We start from the raw sequence: 18,316 nt of genomic DNA, 5'->3' as shown, positions 1-18,316 counted from the left end.
GTTTTAAGTTTTTGGTTTGTTTTTTTTTTATATTGGTTTTCTTGCAGGCAGGAACAGATACTTAGCCAGATTCGGCTGTGCCTGCAGGTCTTGCGTTCTGTCCAGAAGCTGGCACGAGACTCTACCAACATGGACCGGGAAACCTGGGAGGTTCTCCTGCTTTTTCTTCTACAAATCAATGACACTCTCCTTGCTGCTCCAACTGTCCCAGGTTAGACATGGCACCATCTTGTTACTTACCAGGAAGTAATTGGGGGGCTGCATTCACTGTATGAGTTTTATTCAGCTGTTTCTTAGTCCTATCTAGATTTCTAAAAATGTGGAGAATTACCTTACATTTGCAGAAATGTACAAATAAAGGTTGGTAGAAATGGCCAAAATTTGTTTTTCTGGCAATTTCTATCATTTATATGAGCAGTGCTGTCGCGGTGGCCATATTTTATTAAAACTCAAAAGCTTAATGAATTGTCCACTACTTGCACATGGTGGCTCAGTGGTTAGCACTACAGCATTGCAGCGCTGGGGTCCTGGATTCAAATCCCACCACAGATAACATCTCCAAGGAGTTTGTATGTTCTCCCCGTGTTTGTGTGGGTTTCCTCCAGGTTGTCTGGTTTCCTCCCACACTCCAAAGACATAGTGATAGGGAATCTAGATTGTGAGCCCCAGTGGGGACCGTGCCGATGATGTCTGTAAAGCGCTGTGGAATTAATGATGCTATATAAGTGAGTAAAATAAATAAATTCATGTTTGGCCTCATTAAAAATAAAAACACGTATACGCGTCTTTCGTGCTGGTGCCGTTCTAGTGTCAGCGCTCCCGGGACTCGCGTGTGGTTGTCATGTCACGTGAGCGCTGCGCTTAATCAGCATTGGCATCTCTGTCCCCACCTTCAGACAAATAGAACATCAAGAGGTTGTCAGAGAGCAGCCGCAGCCCTGGCTTCCTGTTGATATTCAAGACGACCGAAGGCGGAGACAGTGATGCCAGCGCAGATTGGGCGCATTGCTCGTGTGATGTAACAACCTCACGTGAGCGCCACTGGAACGGAGCTGGCATCGGAGGTGAGTATAGGTGTTTTTGTTTTAATGGTGCCAAACATGAGGAATAAGAAGGTGTTATCCTAGTAGCTGGGTTTCTTTTTTTTTTTTTTTTAACTTTTTTTTTCTGTCACTAGTTCTCCGATATGAATAGAAGTTGTGGACTACTTCTCTTCAGTTCATGTAATCTCATGGTAACTTCCCTTGTGAATTGCACACCTTTATGTCCTCTCAAGGAGGTCAATAGAAGTTAGGGTATGTGCATACGATCAGTATTTGCTGCGGATTTCACGCAGCGGCCAGATGTTACAGCATAGTGGATAGATGGTGCGGCACACCCACGGAAACGGACATGCGGCGTATCTTTCCAGAGCGCAGCATGTCTATTTCCTCCTGTGGGTCTGCATGCGGGCTTTCCCCATAGACCTAACTTCTATGGGGAAAGCCCGCCTGTGAGAAGAAAAAAAAAAACCCGGCCGCCGCTCATTTGCATAATGAGCAGGAGGTGGCTTCTCCGCAGCCTCGGGGCTGCAGTCGGCTCCAGTTCATCTGCACATACCCTTATTGTATGATGAAATTACATGTACTGTACAACTGAAGTTCTCCACATGGAGAGACCAAAGCGTCTATCACAGATGATGATGACTGCACAGCTCCCAGCACACCAATTATAATGTAGGAGATTACTGCTCAGCCTTCTGACTGTATTTTTGTAATCGCTAATTTAAGGAAATATAGAGGTAAGGATAATAAGTGTCTTCTCAGCAGGCTGAGGTGGTGATGGCAGTAGTTGCCTATCATTGGATTTATAGCTAAATATAGAGGATTAAAATGCAGGATAAGATGTACAAATTAAGATGAAATAATAGGGGCTGAACTACATGGAAGTACTTACAATGTCTGCACTTTTATACATGAGGTAACAGACATTTTGGTGGAGGTGCAGTTAAAGAAAGAGGGAGTGATTCTGTAGAGGACCTTTAACCAGGTCTAAAGTGTTCAGTTTTTGCTCTTATTTTATTCCTGTTGCTCTGCTGAGTATGCCTGTTTCTTTAACGGACGTGAGATATGGGTCTTGTTTGGTGATCATTTTTACAAGGTGGCGTGGCTCACAGGATTCTTTGGGGGCGTGTCTTTAGCCTGATCTTCATTTCCCTGTGAGCTACTTGCCTTTGGCACAGGCTATAAAAATTGGCACTAAATAAAAAGGGTCCATATCACCTGTCCATATTGTGTATTAATAAAAATGGCATACTCAGCAGAGCAGCAGAAATCAAATAAATCAAAAGCAGGCCACTTATCACCTGATTAAAGGCTTCTTTAAAGGGAACCTGTCATGTGGAAAACGCTATTAAACTGCAGATATGGGGTTAATGAACTTTATTCCTCCCGGCAGCCTTGGGCTTTCAGTCATAGGGGAGGGCTGGCGCAGCTTCAGTCACTGCTCAGTACATAGTGCGGGGTGCGCAGTTACAGCTGTCACTCACTTTCTTTTCTATAATTGCACCTCCACCAGATTGTCTGCACTCTTATACATAATGCAAGTGCTTCCAACAAAAACCTGGCCACTTTTCTCTTGGCGCCAGGTCCTTTTTTAAGTAGTTTCTTACCTTTTTAAAAATGTTATGGAAATTATCAACTGATGGATATGTTTTTTCTTTTTTTTTCTTGATTTTTTTTTTTTTTTTTTTTTTTTTTCCCTCAAAACTGTCCATTCTTTCCTAGGAGGCATTGCAGAAAATTTGGCAGACAAGTTAATTGGAGTTCTGTTTGAAGTGTGGCTCTTGGCTTGTACTCGCTGCTTCCCAACACCTCCCTACTGGAAGACAGCCAAAGAAATGGTGGCCAATTGGAGACATCATCCAGCTGTGGTCGAACAGTGGAGTAAAGCAATCTGTGCCCTAACATCTAGGTGAGGATTTCTGTGCTAAATATGAAGAGTATGTTGAGGAGAACATACTGAAAATCTACTAGTGTTTTATGATAAATCATCATCAAGATGAGTGAATCCTTTTACATCCCAGGGCTTTCACTTTTGTCACCCAAATTTAAGTTTCCATGTTTAAATCCTAATGAAGTTTTAAATCCTTCAAGAGGATTTCCCACAAACATAAGTTCATTTTAATCCATGGCTGTGTCTGACCGTACAGGAACATGGTCTGATCATACCACATCTCCTGGGCAGGGAAGGAAGCAAAAGAGTGTACAGACATCACAGAGGATTCATTTTGTAAGGTAAAATATTGTTTAAAAGCAGGCAGGGAAACGTTTTACCTCACAAAATGAATCCTCTGCGATCCCGTAGTGTAAGATCTGTATAGTCATTTGCTTCCTCCCCTGTCCAGTAGCTATGATATGTTCTGTACACGGTCAGACACAGCAATGGATTAGAATGAACTTTTATTTGTGGAAAAACCCCTTTTAAGGGTATTCCCAGCTCCAAGATCCTATCACAGTATGTAGTAGGTGTGATGATGATAATATTAGCAAATATCTCCAATTAGAAATGTAATATAGTTCTTCTGATTCTCTATGTTGCTTACCCCATGTACATGTCATTGCAGTAGGTTATGTATCCATGGTTATGACCACTAACCGCTAACTACCTGTCACCATATTCTCCATGTACAGGGCATGGCTGTAGCGTAGGTATCCAGCTACTGGCTGAACAGGCAGCTCACACTGTGCATGTCCCCTGCAATCACATGGCTCCCTTGTAGAACATTATCTCTGCTATTGGTCCAAATGCAAAAGGAGGCAACTGAAATCTGGCAGCGAGTTTCTAGTATTATGTTTCCAAGACGAGCAGAGCCAGAAGTCTGATGTATTGTGGAGACAGATACATCCTTCTTAGCTATAAATTACTCTTAATTCTATTCTCCAAACAAGCGCATCAGTGCTGAATGATGGTGAATATAAGGAGACTTATATTTGTTTATTATTCAATTCATTTTTTTCTTTGTTTCCTGCAGATTGTTGCGGTTCACATATGGGCCTTCATTCCCCCCATTCAAAGTTCCGGAGGAAGATGCCAGCTTAATCCCCACAGAAATGGTTAATGAATGTGTGACGCAAACCTGGTTCCGCTTTCTCCACATGCTGAGGTGCGCCATCAGTTTATTCAGTGAATATTTCCTTTCATCAGTGTCAGAATAGGGGCGATGTCTACTGACTAGTGAACAGCGCCAGTGCTTGATACTAGAGTTTGCCTACGGTGCTCAGGTATGCACAGATTCTAGCGGGTGACCGAGTAACCTGTTCGAGTCCCCGTGGCCACATGTTTCACGGCTGTTGCCCACAAAACATGTGGGGATTGCCTGACATACATGGATAATCCCTGCATGTTTTGTGGCTGGATGCGAAACATCCGGCCACAGGGACTCGAACATATTTCTCGATCACCCGATATAACCAGTGCATACCTGAGCACCCTAGGCAAACTCTAGTAACAAGCACTTGCACTCATCACTACTAATGACCCCATAAACAAGGCGTGTATCCAGTAGATAATTCAAAAAGAAAACATGGAAAGCCTCCGAGATTTTGTAATATTTTACCGTCTCTTCCTTCGTCTTTAGTAACCCCGTGGATTTAAGTAACCCAAGTATTATCGGCACAACTCCAAAGTTTCAGGAACAGTTTCTAAATGTGAGCGGGGTGCCCAGCCAGGAACTCCACCAGTACTTATGCCTCAAACAGCTGCCGCAGATCTTCTTCCGTGCCATGCGTGGGGTCAGCTGTCTAGTGGATGCTTTTCTAGGTAATGTTATATCCCCACTGCATTGCACTCTTCTGCTTTTCACCTTTTTTACATGAAACCTTAGTGGATGTTAATCGTTTTCTATAAAATATTAGTTTTTGGTGCAATGAAAAGCCACTTCTCAAACAAAACTTGGTGTGTGATTTTTAGTTGCATGTTTTTTTTTTTTTTGTCTCCCTCCCCCCCCTCTTTTTTTGTCTTTCTTTTTTCATTGTGTTTGACAGTGGACACACCAGGCTAACAGGTTCACTATGCAAAATACATTTCATTGCAGTAGCCACAGTACAATACGCTAGTCCATTGGCTGCTCGATTTGTTTCTTAATTAGGAAATGCTTTGTATGTAACGGTGGTAAACTCGTATGTTTCTTCTTCAGGAGTTGCTGTCTTTAAGAACATTGGGTTGGAAAGATTATCAAAATATGGTATCCAAGCCTCATGAACTACGTGTTTAGTTTGTTCCAAAAAATCTGGTATTGGTGGTTAATAACTACTGATTTGAGCTAGAAATACTAATCACCATGTCACAGAATGCTGCCCGAAGTCCTACAAGTCACATTGTTTGTGTCAAGACAATAAGAATGGCATCAGGTCCTACACTCTGCATCATGAAGTATCAATTCTGCCTACAAGAAATTGACACAAACAATGATCCTTTGTAGGCTACGGTGCCCTCCTACTTTTTAGGAAAGCCCAAGATCAATTTTTATAAAGGGGCCCCAATCTTATAGCATGTTTTCTTTTGGCATTACATGAGCCCTAAATTTTTTTTAAAATGATCTGGTGCCTTTGGTGATGGTGAAACTTGTATCTTTATCAATCAATAAATGTACGATTAAATGCCTATCTGTGGGGTCTCTGCTGATTGGGTTCTAAAAAATTTTTAACTAGTTCTCAGTTCAGTAGTAGTAAGGGGCAACATGTTTATGTCTATTATGGACTCGATATGAGTAAATAGACGTTTGACACAGAACAAGAGGGGTCATAAACTTATAGGACTTCTCCACTAATTTTTATTGGTTAAAAAAAGTCCATTGAGCCTTCTCCCCACCCCTCCAAAAAAAAAAAAAGACACCAATTTTTAAACTAATAAGTAGTGAACAACCCCTTTAAAGCATATTTAATGTGGTGCTTTAGCATTACACAATTATGGGGTATGTTCTCATGTGTGACGGTACGGGACTGACCCATGCACTTTTTTGGAGTTGAACTAAAATGAAATACAGTAGTAGACATCACAAAATGAAATCCATGCTTCGTGATTTGTAACATTACTGCTATTCATAAACCCCATTCACACAATGCTGAACAGAAGAATGCACATTTTGGGTGTTGGGTTTCTTATTACTGGTGCTTATATGAAAATTCCGCTTCTTGATCTGTCTCCAGATTTTACAATACAAACTGCATACATTATGAAATAGATCTTTTAGACCTGGTGAGACTGGTGTCCATACTTTGGAAATGATAGTTAGATAAGCATGTTATGAGCTATAGAGTGACAGCTCATGACTCCCAAGTGTATTCAATCCCCACCCACCCAGCCTGGTGTCCAGCTGCATCTTGTACTGAGTAGTGTGATGTCTCAAGCAGGGAGAAGGGACACTGAGGAGCTCCTCAATCAGTCGAGGTGGGCTTAAATTTAATTTAACTTCCATAAAGAAATGTACAGCCATTTTGATATGATTCTGCACAGAAAGTACACCAGTCTCATCAGATCTAAGATCTATTTAGTAATACACGAAAATGCTATTGTCAGTTCCGTTGACAGATCTGGTAAAAGTAGGAAAACCACAGCTCAAAAAAAGTGCTTTTTGGAATATTATCCAGAAATGCTTAAAGGAATCTGTCACAATTTTTTGCCACTTAATCATAGAGTAGAGACAAGAGACCCTGATTTTCCAGCAGTGTCACTTAGTTGGCTGCTTACTGTAGTTTTGAAAATCTCCTGTTGATAAAACAAGTGATTTTATCACTAGAGGACTAGTAAACCTGCTCTGTATAACCCCGCCCTCACCACGGATTGGCAGCTTTCTGCCTATGCACAGAAAGAAGCCAATCAGTGGTGTGGGCGGGCTCATACAGAGCTCAGCATTCAGAGACCTGCTAGATTTACAGCAGGGAAAACAGTGATTTTATGAAAATTGCAGATCCCAGTAAAGTAAGTGGCACATCACTAGAATGGGTCTCTCTGCCCCTACATCATGCTGCTCTCAGATATGGTAGCAAAAACCTGCTGAAAGATGCCAATTAACAGCTGCTTGTGGTGACTTGTGATTTTCTAGCTGTGGTGAACCAGATCTTTGCGACACCACTACCAGTAATTGTAAATGTACCCCATGTTCTCTATTGTCTGAGCACCCAGAATGCACTGCTTTCCCATAACTGAAAGCTACATCTTAACACCCACTAAATGTGTATAAGGCAAACTCTGTTACATCAGGCATTACATTACCCAGGTATTTGTACAGCTACTCAACATTTTACTTGGCTAATAAATATTGTAGAAAGCTGGTTTAAGGCAGACATTTTCTTTTAATGCCAGTGATGCAGGTAATGACCTTTTTGCCAACGTTAAACAAGTATTCCCATAATGGTAAGTGATGCTATATCCTAGTGATCAGTTGGAGTCCTACTGCCATGAATCCCATGGATCTTTAGTATTTTCCTGATTCTTTCTGGCCACTCGTTGAGCAGAAGGTACAACATGGCTCCTGTCACTTGAATGGGGCAGCTTTGGATGACAGGTGACTTGAAGTGCCACTGTGGAGTGAAGCTCTTCTTGTTATCATTGGGGATCAGAGAAGTCGCACCCACACAAATCATGATGTTCATACTTGGCTAGGTTAAGTGGAGCTTCGTTTTAATGGGATCAAGCCCTTTAGCCCTTAATGCATTAGTCAAAGTTTAATTTCCATCATTCTGCTATTTTGAATATTAGGAATTTTAGTCCTTAATTACATGTTAGATAAATTCTAGTGTCAAATAATTTTTAAAGAGAAATCTTAAAAATCATATATATAAATTTTAATTATTAATCATCGATATGTTTCCAGACATTTGGACCTTTATTTAGTGCTCCTTTTTAGGGTCTTTACCTATGGGGTTTGGCTCATGGCTTTTATGGGGGCATGTATTTAGGCTGCTCTGCATTATTACCTTGTGAGCAACGCCCCCTTGGTAAAAATCATGAAAATTTGCATTAAATAAAAAACCCATATCTCTAGATCCATATGGCGGGTTAAAAAAAACGGAATACTCAAAGGAGCTGCGAGAATAAATTAAGAGCAAAAACTGGCCAGTTTTTTGATTTTGTGACACGTTTTCTTTAATCTTACTATTTATTACATGTATAATTATGAGATTTTCCAGTACTGACTTTTTTCTCCAAGGTATCTCTCGACCCAGGGCTGATAGCGCTCCACCAACTCCCGTCAACAGGCTCAGCATGTCTCAGACAACGGCAAGCAACACTACCCCTCCACACAGCCGGAGGCACCGCACTGTTACAGTGAACAAAACCACCATTAAAGCCAGTTCTGTAAGTGGTAATGTTATTGGTGTGTGTGTGTGTGGTCCTGGTCCAGGTTTCTTCAACCTATGGTTGTATTCCTGATGTTTCTACTTTAAATATATTCATGTCATGTATAATACCAGCTCTAATATGTGCAGTTTCCCATTGTATGATCTGAAGTATCAGGGTGGTGCTCACTGTGAATCCACTAAATAGAAGTATAAGGTTAGTCAATACATCCGATTAAATGAATTATATGTGCAGTAACTTCATTCAAAAGGGTACTACAGTGTAAGATTGGTTATGATAGTTGGTGGCCTAGTCACTAAACAAGTTTTCACCATACTAAAGTTGTCCAAAACGGATGATTTCGACCTAAATGATCATTTGTCAGGTGAATTGTAATAGAGTGATCTTTTTCAGTTGTCTGATGACAGACCATTATAATTTTGCATCCAGTGGTTGTTTGTGCACTAGAAATCTTTGTGAAAGTTTATTCCCAGACTGATAATTTGTCATTTGCCCGGTGCCATAGAATAGGTCTGTTTCATAGAGGAAAATTAAGATCCATAAGACATTTCCAGGGAAGGGACATGTCGTCGTCCCCACATTGAACATATGGAGAAGAGCTGACACTTCAACCTTCCTTTTTGAAGTGAGAAACTAATTAAAACATTTGAAGCAGAGACCTCCTGTTGTGGACAGGTGATTAAAACAGAATATCTACCTGGGAAAAGACAGTAAGCAGTGACATCTGTTTATGCAGGAGAGAAGTGCAGAGGCTGCCTTTATCCCAAGGAATAAGCATGCGGTTGAAAGGATTTTTCTGAAAGTGTTCCAGACTTGATGTCTCCATTGTTCAGATATGAATATCAGGGTTTTGTATCGATCTGATATTTATGGGACATTGTTTGTCCCTTTGCGACAAAGCTGAAAATCTAAGGATTCACTCACATTTCCGTGGTGCCACTAGAATCCCTCCAAATTAATAACCGTCCTTTAGATGATGCGAACCTGGCCATGTTTGAGCTCTATGTAACGGTAAAATGCTGATAAGAAATATGACAACAATATCTACCACCTGGAACCTTCAGGGGCAAAGATATCCTATAAGTTGGGGATCTCGTAACATTTTAACAGACCCAGCACATCCCATAATCCATCCGCACATGAGCTCAAGGGGGAGGTGTGTGGGCATAACTTTGACAAATGACGTACACCCAAATACTGCTTTTTATTGGCCCGGTCCTTGGAAGACATTTGGTTTCCCAATCTGAGTGCTTCCCTCCGCTAAGCTCTGAGCCATTTCCGTGACTAGGTTCAGTAACTTTAGTTATTTTTTATTTTATGTAATTGTATATATCGTATTGTTAGTTCCCATCTTGTATCATCTTGTATATTTTTTATAAACACTGCCCATCTTTCTTGGTTAAATATATAAATGTAATAGCTCTGCTCCTCTTACTCTGTAAACCGTACTCCTGTAGCCATATGTTACCTGTAACGAGAGTCTAATCGGCCTGTATAAAGGTTCGGTGGTGGCAGCTAGTAGTTCTCTTGTTGTTGCGGAGCTGGCAGTGACCGTACCCGGGGTATATACATATATTCCATGTGTTGGAATCGCAGGTGTATATACCATATGCTCACTGTTAGTTCCCCAATAAAGGTAGTGCAAGCAGCCGCGGTCTCGTCTATCACTCGTCAGCCAAAAGTGTCCTGGCGATTGGAGGCAGAGGAGTTGCGTTCCATTGACAACTGGTGGGATCCGTGTGATCTCTCCGGTGTCATCTGTGACCAAGTGGTAACAGTTATGGGTTCAGCGTGTCCCTCACCGCTGTTTATCTGTGACAGTCTGGTCAGTTGGGATGACTGTAAGGGCCAATATGGTTTAAAATATGTATGTCTGGATCTGCGGAATAATCATTTTCCAGGTGACCATTCAGTCAATGATTGCTTGACCACTTTCCTACTTTTATCTAAAGTTCATGGTCACCTTAAGTTCATTATGGTCTCTCTCGTGAAGGAAACATCTCACCCAATAACTCTCCTGTATGACGCCCTTCAGCACTGCTTGGAGGGCTATATTTGTGAAATAGACAATATATAGCCTGTACACTGTTCTTTAAGGAAAATTGACCAGGACGAAGGGGGGCACACAATTCCGGATAGTCCCTCAGCACTCTAGTTATAGAGATTAGAGCCCAGCACCTGGATCCAATGGGATCACTTTTTCTGACAAGTTTTTTTAGGCTGAGTTCACACGATGCGTATTTCATGCGTTTCCGCGGCGTTTTTGCAGTTGCGTAAACGCCGCGGAAACGCATGAAAAACGCATGGTAGAAGGGAAGCAATGTTCCCCAATGGAAATCCGCATGTGCTGTGCCCATGATGCGGATTTTTCCGCAGCGTTAACGCTGCGGTCAAAAATCCGCAGCATGTCAATTAATTTTGCGGAAACGCGGCGATTTCGCCGCCATTGACTTGCATTAGAACGCGCCAATTCCGCAAGACAGCATTTGTACTTGCGTTATTGGCGCGTTCTAATATGCGGATGGTACCCGGGTGTGGAGGAGAGGAGAGTCTCATCCACACCCAGGTACCATTAAAAAAGCTGTAAAAAAAGAATAAAATAAAAAATAAATGTATTCTTACCTTCTGTCGGCCCGCGCAGCGCTCCCGCTTGGTTCCCGGCACTTGCAGTGAGTTGTAGGACCTGCGGTGACGTCAGTGTCATGTGACGGGTCACGTGACGCTGACGTCGGCAGGTCTTTCAATTCAAAGTTGCCGGCAGCCGGGAACTTTGTAAAGCAGGACAGCGCGGGCCATCAGAGGTAAGTATATACACTCTCTCGGGTCACACTATATAAATTCATGCCGGATGCCGGTTGCATGGATTTATATAGTGTGACCTAGTTGTCAAGCACTTTCCAGGTGATGCTAAAATCGCCTGGAAAGCGCTTGTCAATCTGCATGCGGAAACGCATGTCAATCTGCATGTGGATCCGCATGTATTCTACAGGAAAAACGCATGTACAATCTGCATGCGTTTTTTCTGCCAGGGAGATGCAGAAATGATGCAGAAATTTTCTGCTTCATTTCTGCATCGTGTGCACATACCCTTAGGGGGAACAGTACATGGAAACGCATGAAATACGCATCGTGTGAACACAGCCTTAAAGTGACAATTACCCTGTAAATATAGTGTAATCAGAAAATTGCCTATTGTTTTAAATAAGGTTTTTATGTTAATTGTATTTTTCACTTCATTACTTATAGTAAAAAAATAAATAAAACCAAATTCAAAATCTTGCAATTTTCCCACTATCATACTTTTCTGCAATCTCATTATTGGTGCAGACATGCAGTCTACATCTTAATGTAGGATCCACCATTCACAATAGGGGATGTCACAGCTCATTTTTTTCCCTCCCTTCATACTAATCGTGACTCCTATTAGAGCATGCCCAGATTTTGTACTTTTAAACGACTCCGGTCTTCGTTTATTGCTGCATTTGTCCATGTGCCCAAGAGTGTAATATGAGACCTAGTGGTCAGTATGAAAATTCCAAGATTTTTTTTTTTTTTTCCCCTTCTACAGGTAGTGATATTAAAAATACATGAAATGCCAATTTGAACAGTTAGGTCTTTTCCTAAAGTCACATTCCTTTTAAAAATTCAATAAAAGGAAAGGCTGTTGAATCAATTACCCAAAGTTGCGACCGGCCATGCATCTAAAAAATACTCATGCAATGTTAATCACCTCTCCACTAGAGTGGTATGACTAATCCATGTTCCCAGCACCTAGTAGTAGTATACTTACCAGCAGCCCCCGTCTTCTGCTCCTCCCAGTGCCACTCCGGTTCAGATCTGCCTTTTTGTGACCGCACCTTTTGACTGAACGGAAGTCACAGGTAACAGTCACTTACTCTCAGTGGAAGTCTATGAGGGCCTCGTTCTGGCTTTCGTCGATTAGTGACTTTCGGGTCACCAAGCAAACACTGGAGCGATCTGCAGTTCACATATAGCGGAAGACGACCGGAGCGGCGCTGAGAACACAAGACGACGGTGGCTGGTAAGTGTAATATTATGGGCAGGGAACTTCCATTAGTGATACCACACTGGCAAAAGAAAACTCGCTGGAGTGGTGCTTTAACCCCTTCAGGACCCAGCCTATTTTGACCCTAAAGACCTTGGCATTTTTGTCAATTCTGACCAGTGTCCCTTTACGAAGTAAAAACTCTGGAACACTTCAACGGATCCTAGCGATTCTGAGATTGTTTTTTCGTGACATATTGGGCTTCATGTTAGTATTAAATTTAGGTCGATAATATTTGCGTTTATTTGTGAAAAAATCAAAAATATGGGAAAAATTTTGAAAATTTTGCAATTCTCAAATTTTGAATTTTTATTCTGCTAAACTAGAGAGTGATGTGACACAAAATAGTTAATAAATAACATTTCCCACATGTCTACTTTACATCAGCACAATTTTGGAAAAAAAAAAATTTTTGGTAGGAAGTTAGAAGGGTTCAAAGTTCATCAGCAAATTTTCTTTTTTCCAGCAAAATTTGCAAAGCCATTTATTTTAGTGACCACATCACATTTGAAGTCCCTTTGAGTGGTGTACATGACAGAAAACACCCAAAAGTGACACCATTCCAAAAACTGCACCCCTCAAACTACTCAAAACTACATTCATGAAGATTATTAACCCTTCAGGTGCATCACAGGAACTAAAGCAACATGGAAGAAAAAAATGAACATTTTAATTTTTCTAACAAAATTTTTTTTCTAGCCTAAATTTTTTAATTTTCACATGGGTAACAGGGTAAATTGCATCCTAAAATTTGTTGGGCATTTTCTCCTGAGTAAACCAATACCTCATATGTGGTCATAAACCACTGTTTGGGCACACGACAGGGCTCAGAAGGGAAGGAGCGCCATTTCACTTTTTGATTGGAAAATTCGCTCCAAAAGTCAAATTGCGCTCCTTCCCTTCTGAGCCCTGCCATGCGCCCAAACAGTGGTTTATGACCACATATGAGGTATCGGTGTACTCAGGAGAAATTGCCCAACAAATTTTAGGATGCATTTTATCCTGTTACCTATGTGAAAATTAAAAAAAAATAGGCTAAAAGAAATTTTTTGTAAAAAAAAAAGTATTTTTAATTTTTACGGATTAATTTGTGAAGCACCTGGGGGGTCTAGTTTCCAAAATGGGGTCACTTGTGGGGGAGCTCCAATGTTTCGGCACACAGGGGCTGTCCAAACACGACATGGTGTCCGCTAACAAATTGGAACCATGTTGCGTTTGGAGAGCCCCTGTGTGTGTAAACATTGGAGCTCCCCCATAAGTGTCCCCATTTAGGAAACTAGACCCCCCAAGGCACCTATCTAGATGCATAGTGAGCAGTTGGAACCCCCAGGTGCTTCACAAATTGATTCGTAAAAATGAAAAAGTGGAAAAAAAATACTTTTTCATTTTTACGAATCAATTTGTGAAGCACTTGGGGGTTCCAAGTGCTCACTATGCATCTAGATAGGTGCCTTGGGGGTTCTAGTTTCCAAAATGGGGTGACTTGTGGGGGAGCTCCAATGTTTCGGCACACAGGGGCTGTCCAAACACGACATGGTGTCCGCTAACAAATTGGAACCATGTTGCGTTTGGAGAGCCCCTGTGTGTAAACATTGAAGCTCCCCCACAAGTGACCCTATTTTGGAAACTAGACCCCCCAGGGAACTTATCTAGATGTAGTGTATGTGAGTTTGGTGTGTGGTGTGGTGTGGTGTATACACCACACACACACACAAACAACCTCACATACACTACAACACACACACCAACCTGACATAGGTTGGTGTGTGTTGTAGTGTACGTGAGGTTGTTGTGTGTGTGCGTGATGTTTTGTATGTCATGCTAGTGTGGGTGAGTTCTGTGGGGAAGGTCAGGATGTGTTTAGTCCGGGGACATGTGATGAATTTTGAAACATTCATTCAAACACAGTCCCGGTTTATCAGGACACTTTTCACATTGGAAACGGGTGACCTTTCTTATCCCCCTTTTATGGCAGACCCGGCACCTTTTTCTTACCGTGACCTCACCAGGAAAATGTTGCCCTGGTACCACACGGGAGACTCGAGTTCCAGGGGTGCTGGGGCCCGCTTCTTCTTCGCTTCTAAAAATCAGGGCCTTTATCACCGCCTCCTGGAAGTTGAGGAAGGTGTTGGTGGTCTGGCCTGCACATCGTGACAGCACGTATGCGTTATACAGTGCCATTTGAACGATGTGCACGGACAGTTTTTTATACCAGACTTTCGCCTTCCTCATCGCACTGTAGGGCTGGAGGACTTGATCAGAAAGATCAACTCCCCCCATGTGCTTGTTGTACCCCAGGGCACAGTCCGGTTTGCGGACCGGTGCTGGGGTACCTCTAACGTTGGTGGCCGTGGTGCCGGGACCATGGATTGTGGTCAAGAAAAAGACGTCCCTTTTGTTTTTGTACTTCACCACAACCATGTTGCCGCTACATTGAGCTCGGCTCTCACCCTTTGGGAAAACCTGCTCAATTAGCGTCAAAGGGAGACCCCTCTGGGTTCTGCGCACAGTACCGCAAGCGGCGGTAGCTCTGGCAGAGAGGGACTGAAATAGGGGAATGCTTGTATAAAAGTTATCAACGTATAGATGGTAACCTTTATCAAGCAGTGGGCGGATCAAATCCCACACTATTTTCCCACTTACCTTCAGAGCAGGTGGACATTCTGGGGGCTGAATCCTCGAATCCTTTCCTTCGTAAACTCTAAAGCTGTGAGTGTACCCTGAGGCACTCTCGCACAGCTTGTAGAGCTTTATTCCGTACCTGGCCCTCTTACTGGGCAGGTATTGTCGGAATTGAAGCCTCCCTTTGAAGTGGATGAGGGATTCATCCACAGAAATTTCCCTTTGGGGAACGTACACTTCAGCAAACTTCTTGCTGAAGTGTTCTATGACCGGACGAATTTTGAACAGTCTGTCAAAATTCGGGTCATCGCGGGGAAGGCTGTCCGTGTTATCCCTGAAATGTAAAAATTTGTGAATGACTTCAAATCTTTTGCGGGTCATCACCATTCCGAACACTGGAGTTTGATATAAAATATCGGTACTCCAGTATTGACGGATTTCTGGTTTCTTCACAATCCCCATGTGAAGTACCAGTCCCCAATATTTTAACATTTCTACTGAGTCAACGGGACTCCAAGTAGAAAACATTGAATTTGGGTTTGCAGACAAAAATTGTTGGGCGTAAATGTTAGTCTGCTCCACCATGAGACTGACAATGGCCTCAGAGAAATAGACTTTGAAAAATACTATTTCCCTGAGGTTTGCGGTCTCAAACTGGATTCCTGATTGGGGAAGGAAATCAGGAATCCGCGGAGCGTAATTTTCAGGGACGGGGGTCCACACCGGGGCACTGGTGCTAGGTTGGGTGTGACTAGCACCAGGTTGAGGGTTACTTACAGATGGCTGTGGGTCTTCTTCCACGGCCTCCGGACGATGCCTTGACCTCTGACGTCGTCTTGGTGCCGGCTCGGTGTCACTGGAGGAGGAAGAATGAGAGGAATAGAGGAACGTGGGGTCCTCTCCCTCACTATCAGCTTTGGAGGCAATAAATGAATATGCCTCCTCAGCTGAGTACGCCCTAGGGCGGGACATTTTGTGTGCTGTGGGGAAAAAAAAAATCTAAACTTTATTATTAGTATGAGTGTACGTGTGTATGTGTGAGTGCTTGGTGTAAATCACGTGTGGGGGCAGTCAGGCGCACGGGGCGCAGGAGGGGGCACGGTCAGGCGCACAGGGCACAGGAGGGGGCGCAGACAGGCGCAGGAGGGGGCGCAGTCAGGCGCAGGAGGGGGCGCAGTCAGGCGCAGGAGGGGGCGCACGGGGCGCAGGAGGGGGCGCGCTCAGGCGCACGGGGCGCAGGAGGGGGGGCGCACGGGGCGCAGGAGGGGGCGCGCTCAGGCGCACGGGGCGCAGGAGGGGGCGCGCTCAGGCGTACGGGGCGCAGGAGGGGGCGCAGTCAGGCGCACGGGGCGCAGGAGGGGGCACGCTCAGGCGTACGGGGCGCAGGAGGGGGCGCGCTCAGGCGTACGGGGCGCAGGAGGGGGCGCGCTCAGGCGTACGGGGCGCAGGAGGGGGCGCGCTCAGGCGTACGGAGCTCAGGAGGGGGCGCGCTCAGGCGTACGGGGCGCAGGAGGAGGTTGAGGAGATGGAAGAGCCAGCAGTGATCACTGGGCAGAAAGGGGGGTAGGAGCCGGCAGGCAGCAGGGGGGGTGATCACTCGGATGGCGGGGGGGGCTGGTGATCACTGGGGGGGGGGGGGAGATCCCTGGGACTGGGGGGGGTGAGATCCCTGGGACTGGGGGATGGTGTTGTGATCCCTGGGACTGGGGGATGGTGTTGTGATCACAGGCGCAGGAGACCACCGGCTGTCAGAAGGAGAGCAGCAGCCGGTGGATGAAGACGCGGTAGGAAATTGGGCTGGGGTGGGGGGTGGTAGGGGATGGAGGGGGGGGGTCGGGGGCTAAGTGGGGGCTGGAGTGAGACAAGGGGAGAAACAATTACCGGCGGCAGGGGATCGCGGGCGGCAGCGGATCGCAGGAAGCGGGGGTCGCTGGCGGCGAGGGTCTCTGGCGGGGGTTGCTGGCGGGTCTCTGGCGGGTCTGGGGTCGACGTCGGCGGCGGCTAACCAATCTCCTCAGTATCCACGGACAGGATAGAAGCTGAGGAATTTGGTTAGCCATTTAAATTTCCTCCTCCACATCTGATTGGAGGGCTAGCGTCACATGGACACTAGCCCCAATCAGATCTGGGGGGGGGGGGGGGACAGAGGTGACACTCCCCCCAGCCAATGGCTGATGCTGTAAGCATCAGGCTATGCCCAGATTGAAATATTTCACCAATTTTCATTGGTGAAATGTTTCATTCATTCCGATTGGCAGTTTCACTAAAAGTGAAAATGAAACTACCAATCGGAGGGGTCCCAGGCACGGGGGGGTTAATCCACCCCCCCTGGGGTCAACTTCAAGTTGTCTAGTTGCATCAGCAACTGTGACACCTGAGTGACCCCGCTCGCAGGCGCTGCAGGAGCTCTTTCCCTCCATGTCACAGACGCTGTGACATGGGTCGGGAACGAACTGTTTTCCATGTCACAAACGGTGTGACACGGGTCGGGAAGGGGTTAATAACATAGTCGGAGTTGGTGCACGTTTAGCAGCTCTAACTACCACATCGCTGACATACGATTTGCATGTTTATTAGATGATGATGTGTGTCCATCTTTGTGGAGACTACATTTGTTCATAGAATTTGACTAACTTTTCATTGTTTCTGCTCCAGGTGAACACCACACACAGCACAAAAGTTCAGCAGCAAGCGTCTTCCACCTCCCCACTGTCCAGTCCAAACCAAACGAACTCTGAGCCTCGTCCATTACCAGCCCCCACAAGACCCAAAGTCAACAGCATCTTGAATCTGTTTGGGTCATGGCTGTTTGATGCTGCCCTTGTCCACTGCAAGCTGCAGAATGGAGTTAACCGTGACAGCAGTATGACGGGTAAGTGCTCTGACCGTTCTCGCCACTTTATTTCACCTGAGAATTTCCATTATTCCTACCTGCAAGATTAAACTTGGCTTGATGGGCAGGTGTGGGATGGGTGGGCTGAAGATGCATCAATGAATTTATTCATACTTGCAGAAATGAAATGAATCCTATTTAACCTTTCTCGGCTATATCCATGCACCACAGTTTAAAGGGAAGGTTTATTTCTCACAAGGCCTCACACAATCTGTCTTCTCAGGGATACGGCCTCACTATGTGTGCAAAGGCAGCCGACAATTATATATATATATATATATATATATATATATATATATATATATGAAAAATGGCTACATATTTTTATGACGTTGGGCAGACCATTGGTGAAAATATGCCATATATAACGTGACAGACCCACCATAAAGTTT

The 18,316-nt window shown here is 44.2% G+C and overlaps 1 protein-coding gene across 8 annotated transcripts in view; it reads left to right on the top strand.

Moving 5' to 3' along the window:
* The window catches only part of RALGAPB (Ral GTPase activating protein non-catalytic subunit beta), a 76,513-nt gene that overhangs the window by 20,838 nt on the left and 37,359 nt on the right, over positions 1-18,316 (top strand). For 5 of the 8 annotated variants that reach the window (XM_073683739.1, XM_073683737.1, XM_073683738.1 and 2 more), the window contains exons 4-10: positions 48-211; positions 2,766-2,952; positions 4,013-4,144; positions 4,619-4,800; positions 5,177-5,224; positions 8,192-8,340; positions 17,687-17,903. In XM_073683739.1, coding sequence (XP_073539840.1) covers positions 48-211; positions 2,766-2,952; positions 4,013-4,144; positions 4,619-4,800; positions 5,177-5,224; positions 8,192-8,340; positions 17,687-17,903 — 1,079 coding nt within the window. The remainder of the gene's footprint in view (positions 1-47; positions 212-2,765; positions 2,953-4,012; positions 4,145-4,618; positions 4,801-5,176; positions 5,225-8,191; positions 8,341-17,686; positions 17,904-18,316) is intronic. The other 3 variants (XM_073683741.1, XM_073683742.1, XM_073683740.1) reach the window with 1 other exon arrangement.

This window comes from Phyllobates terribilis, unplaced genomic scaffold (genome assembly GCF_046119375.1).
Source record: "Phyllobates terribilis strain yellow unplaced genomic scaffold, ASM4611937v1 Scaffold_5__5_contigs__length_657084704, whole genome shotgun sequence".
NCBI lineage: Eukaryota > Metazoa > Chordata > Amphibia > Anura > Dendrobatidae > Phyllobates > Phyllobates terribilis.
Note: the sequence above shows the minus strand (reverse complement) of the source record. Positions and strands in the feature narration are given on the sequence as shown.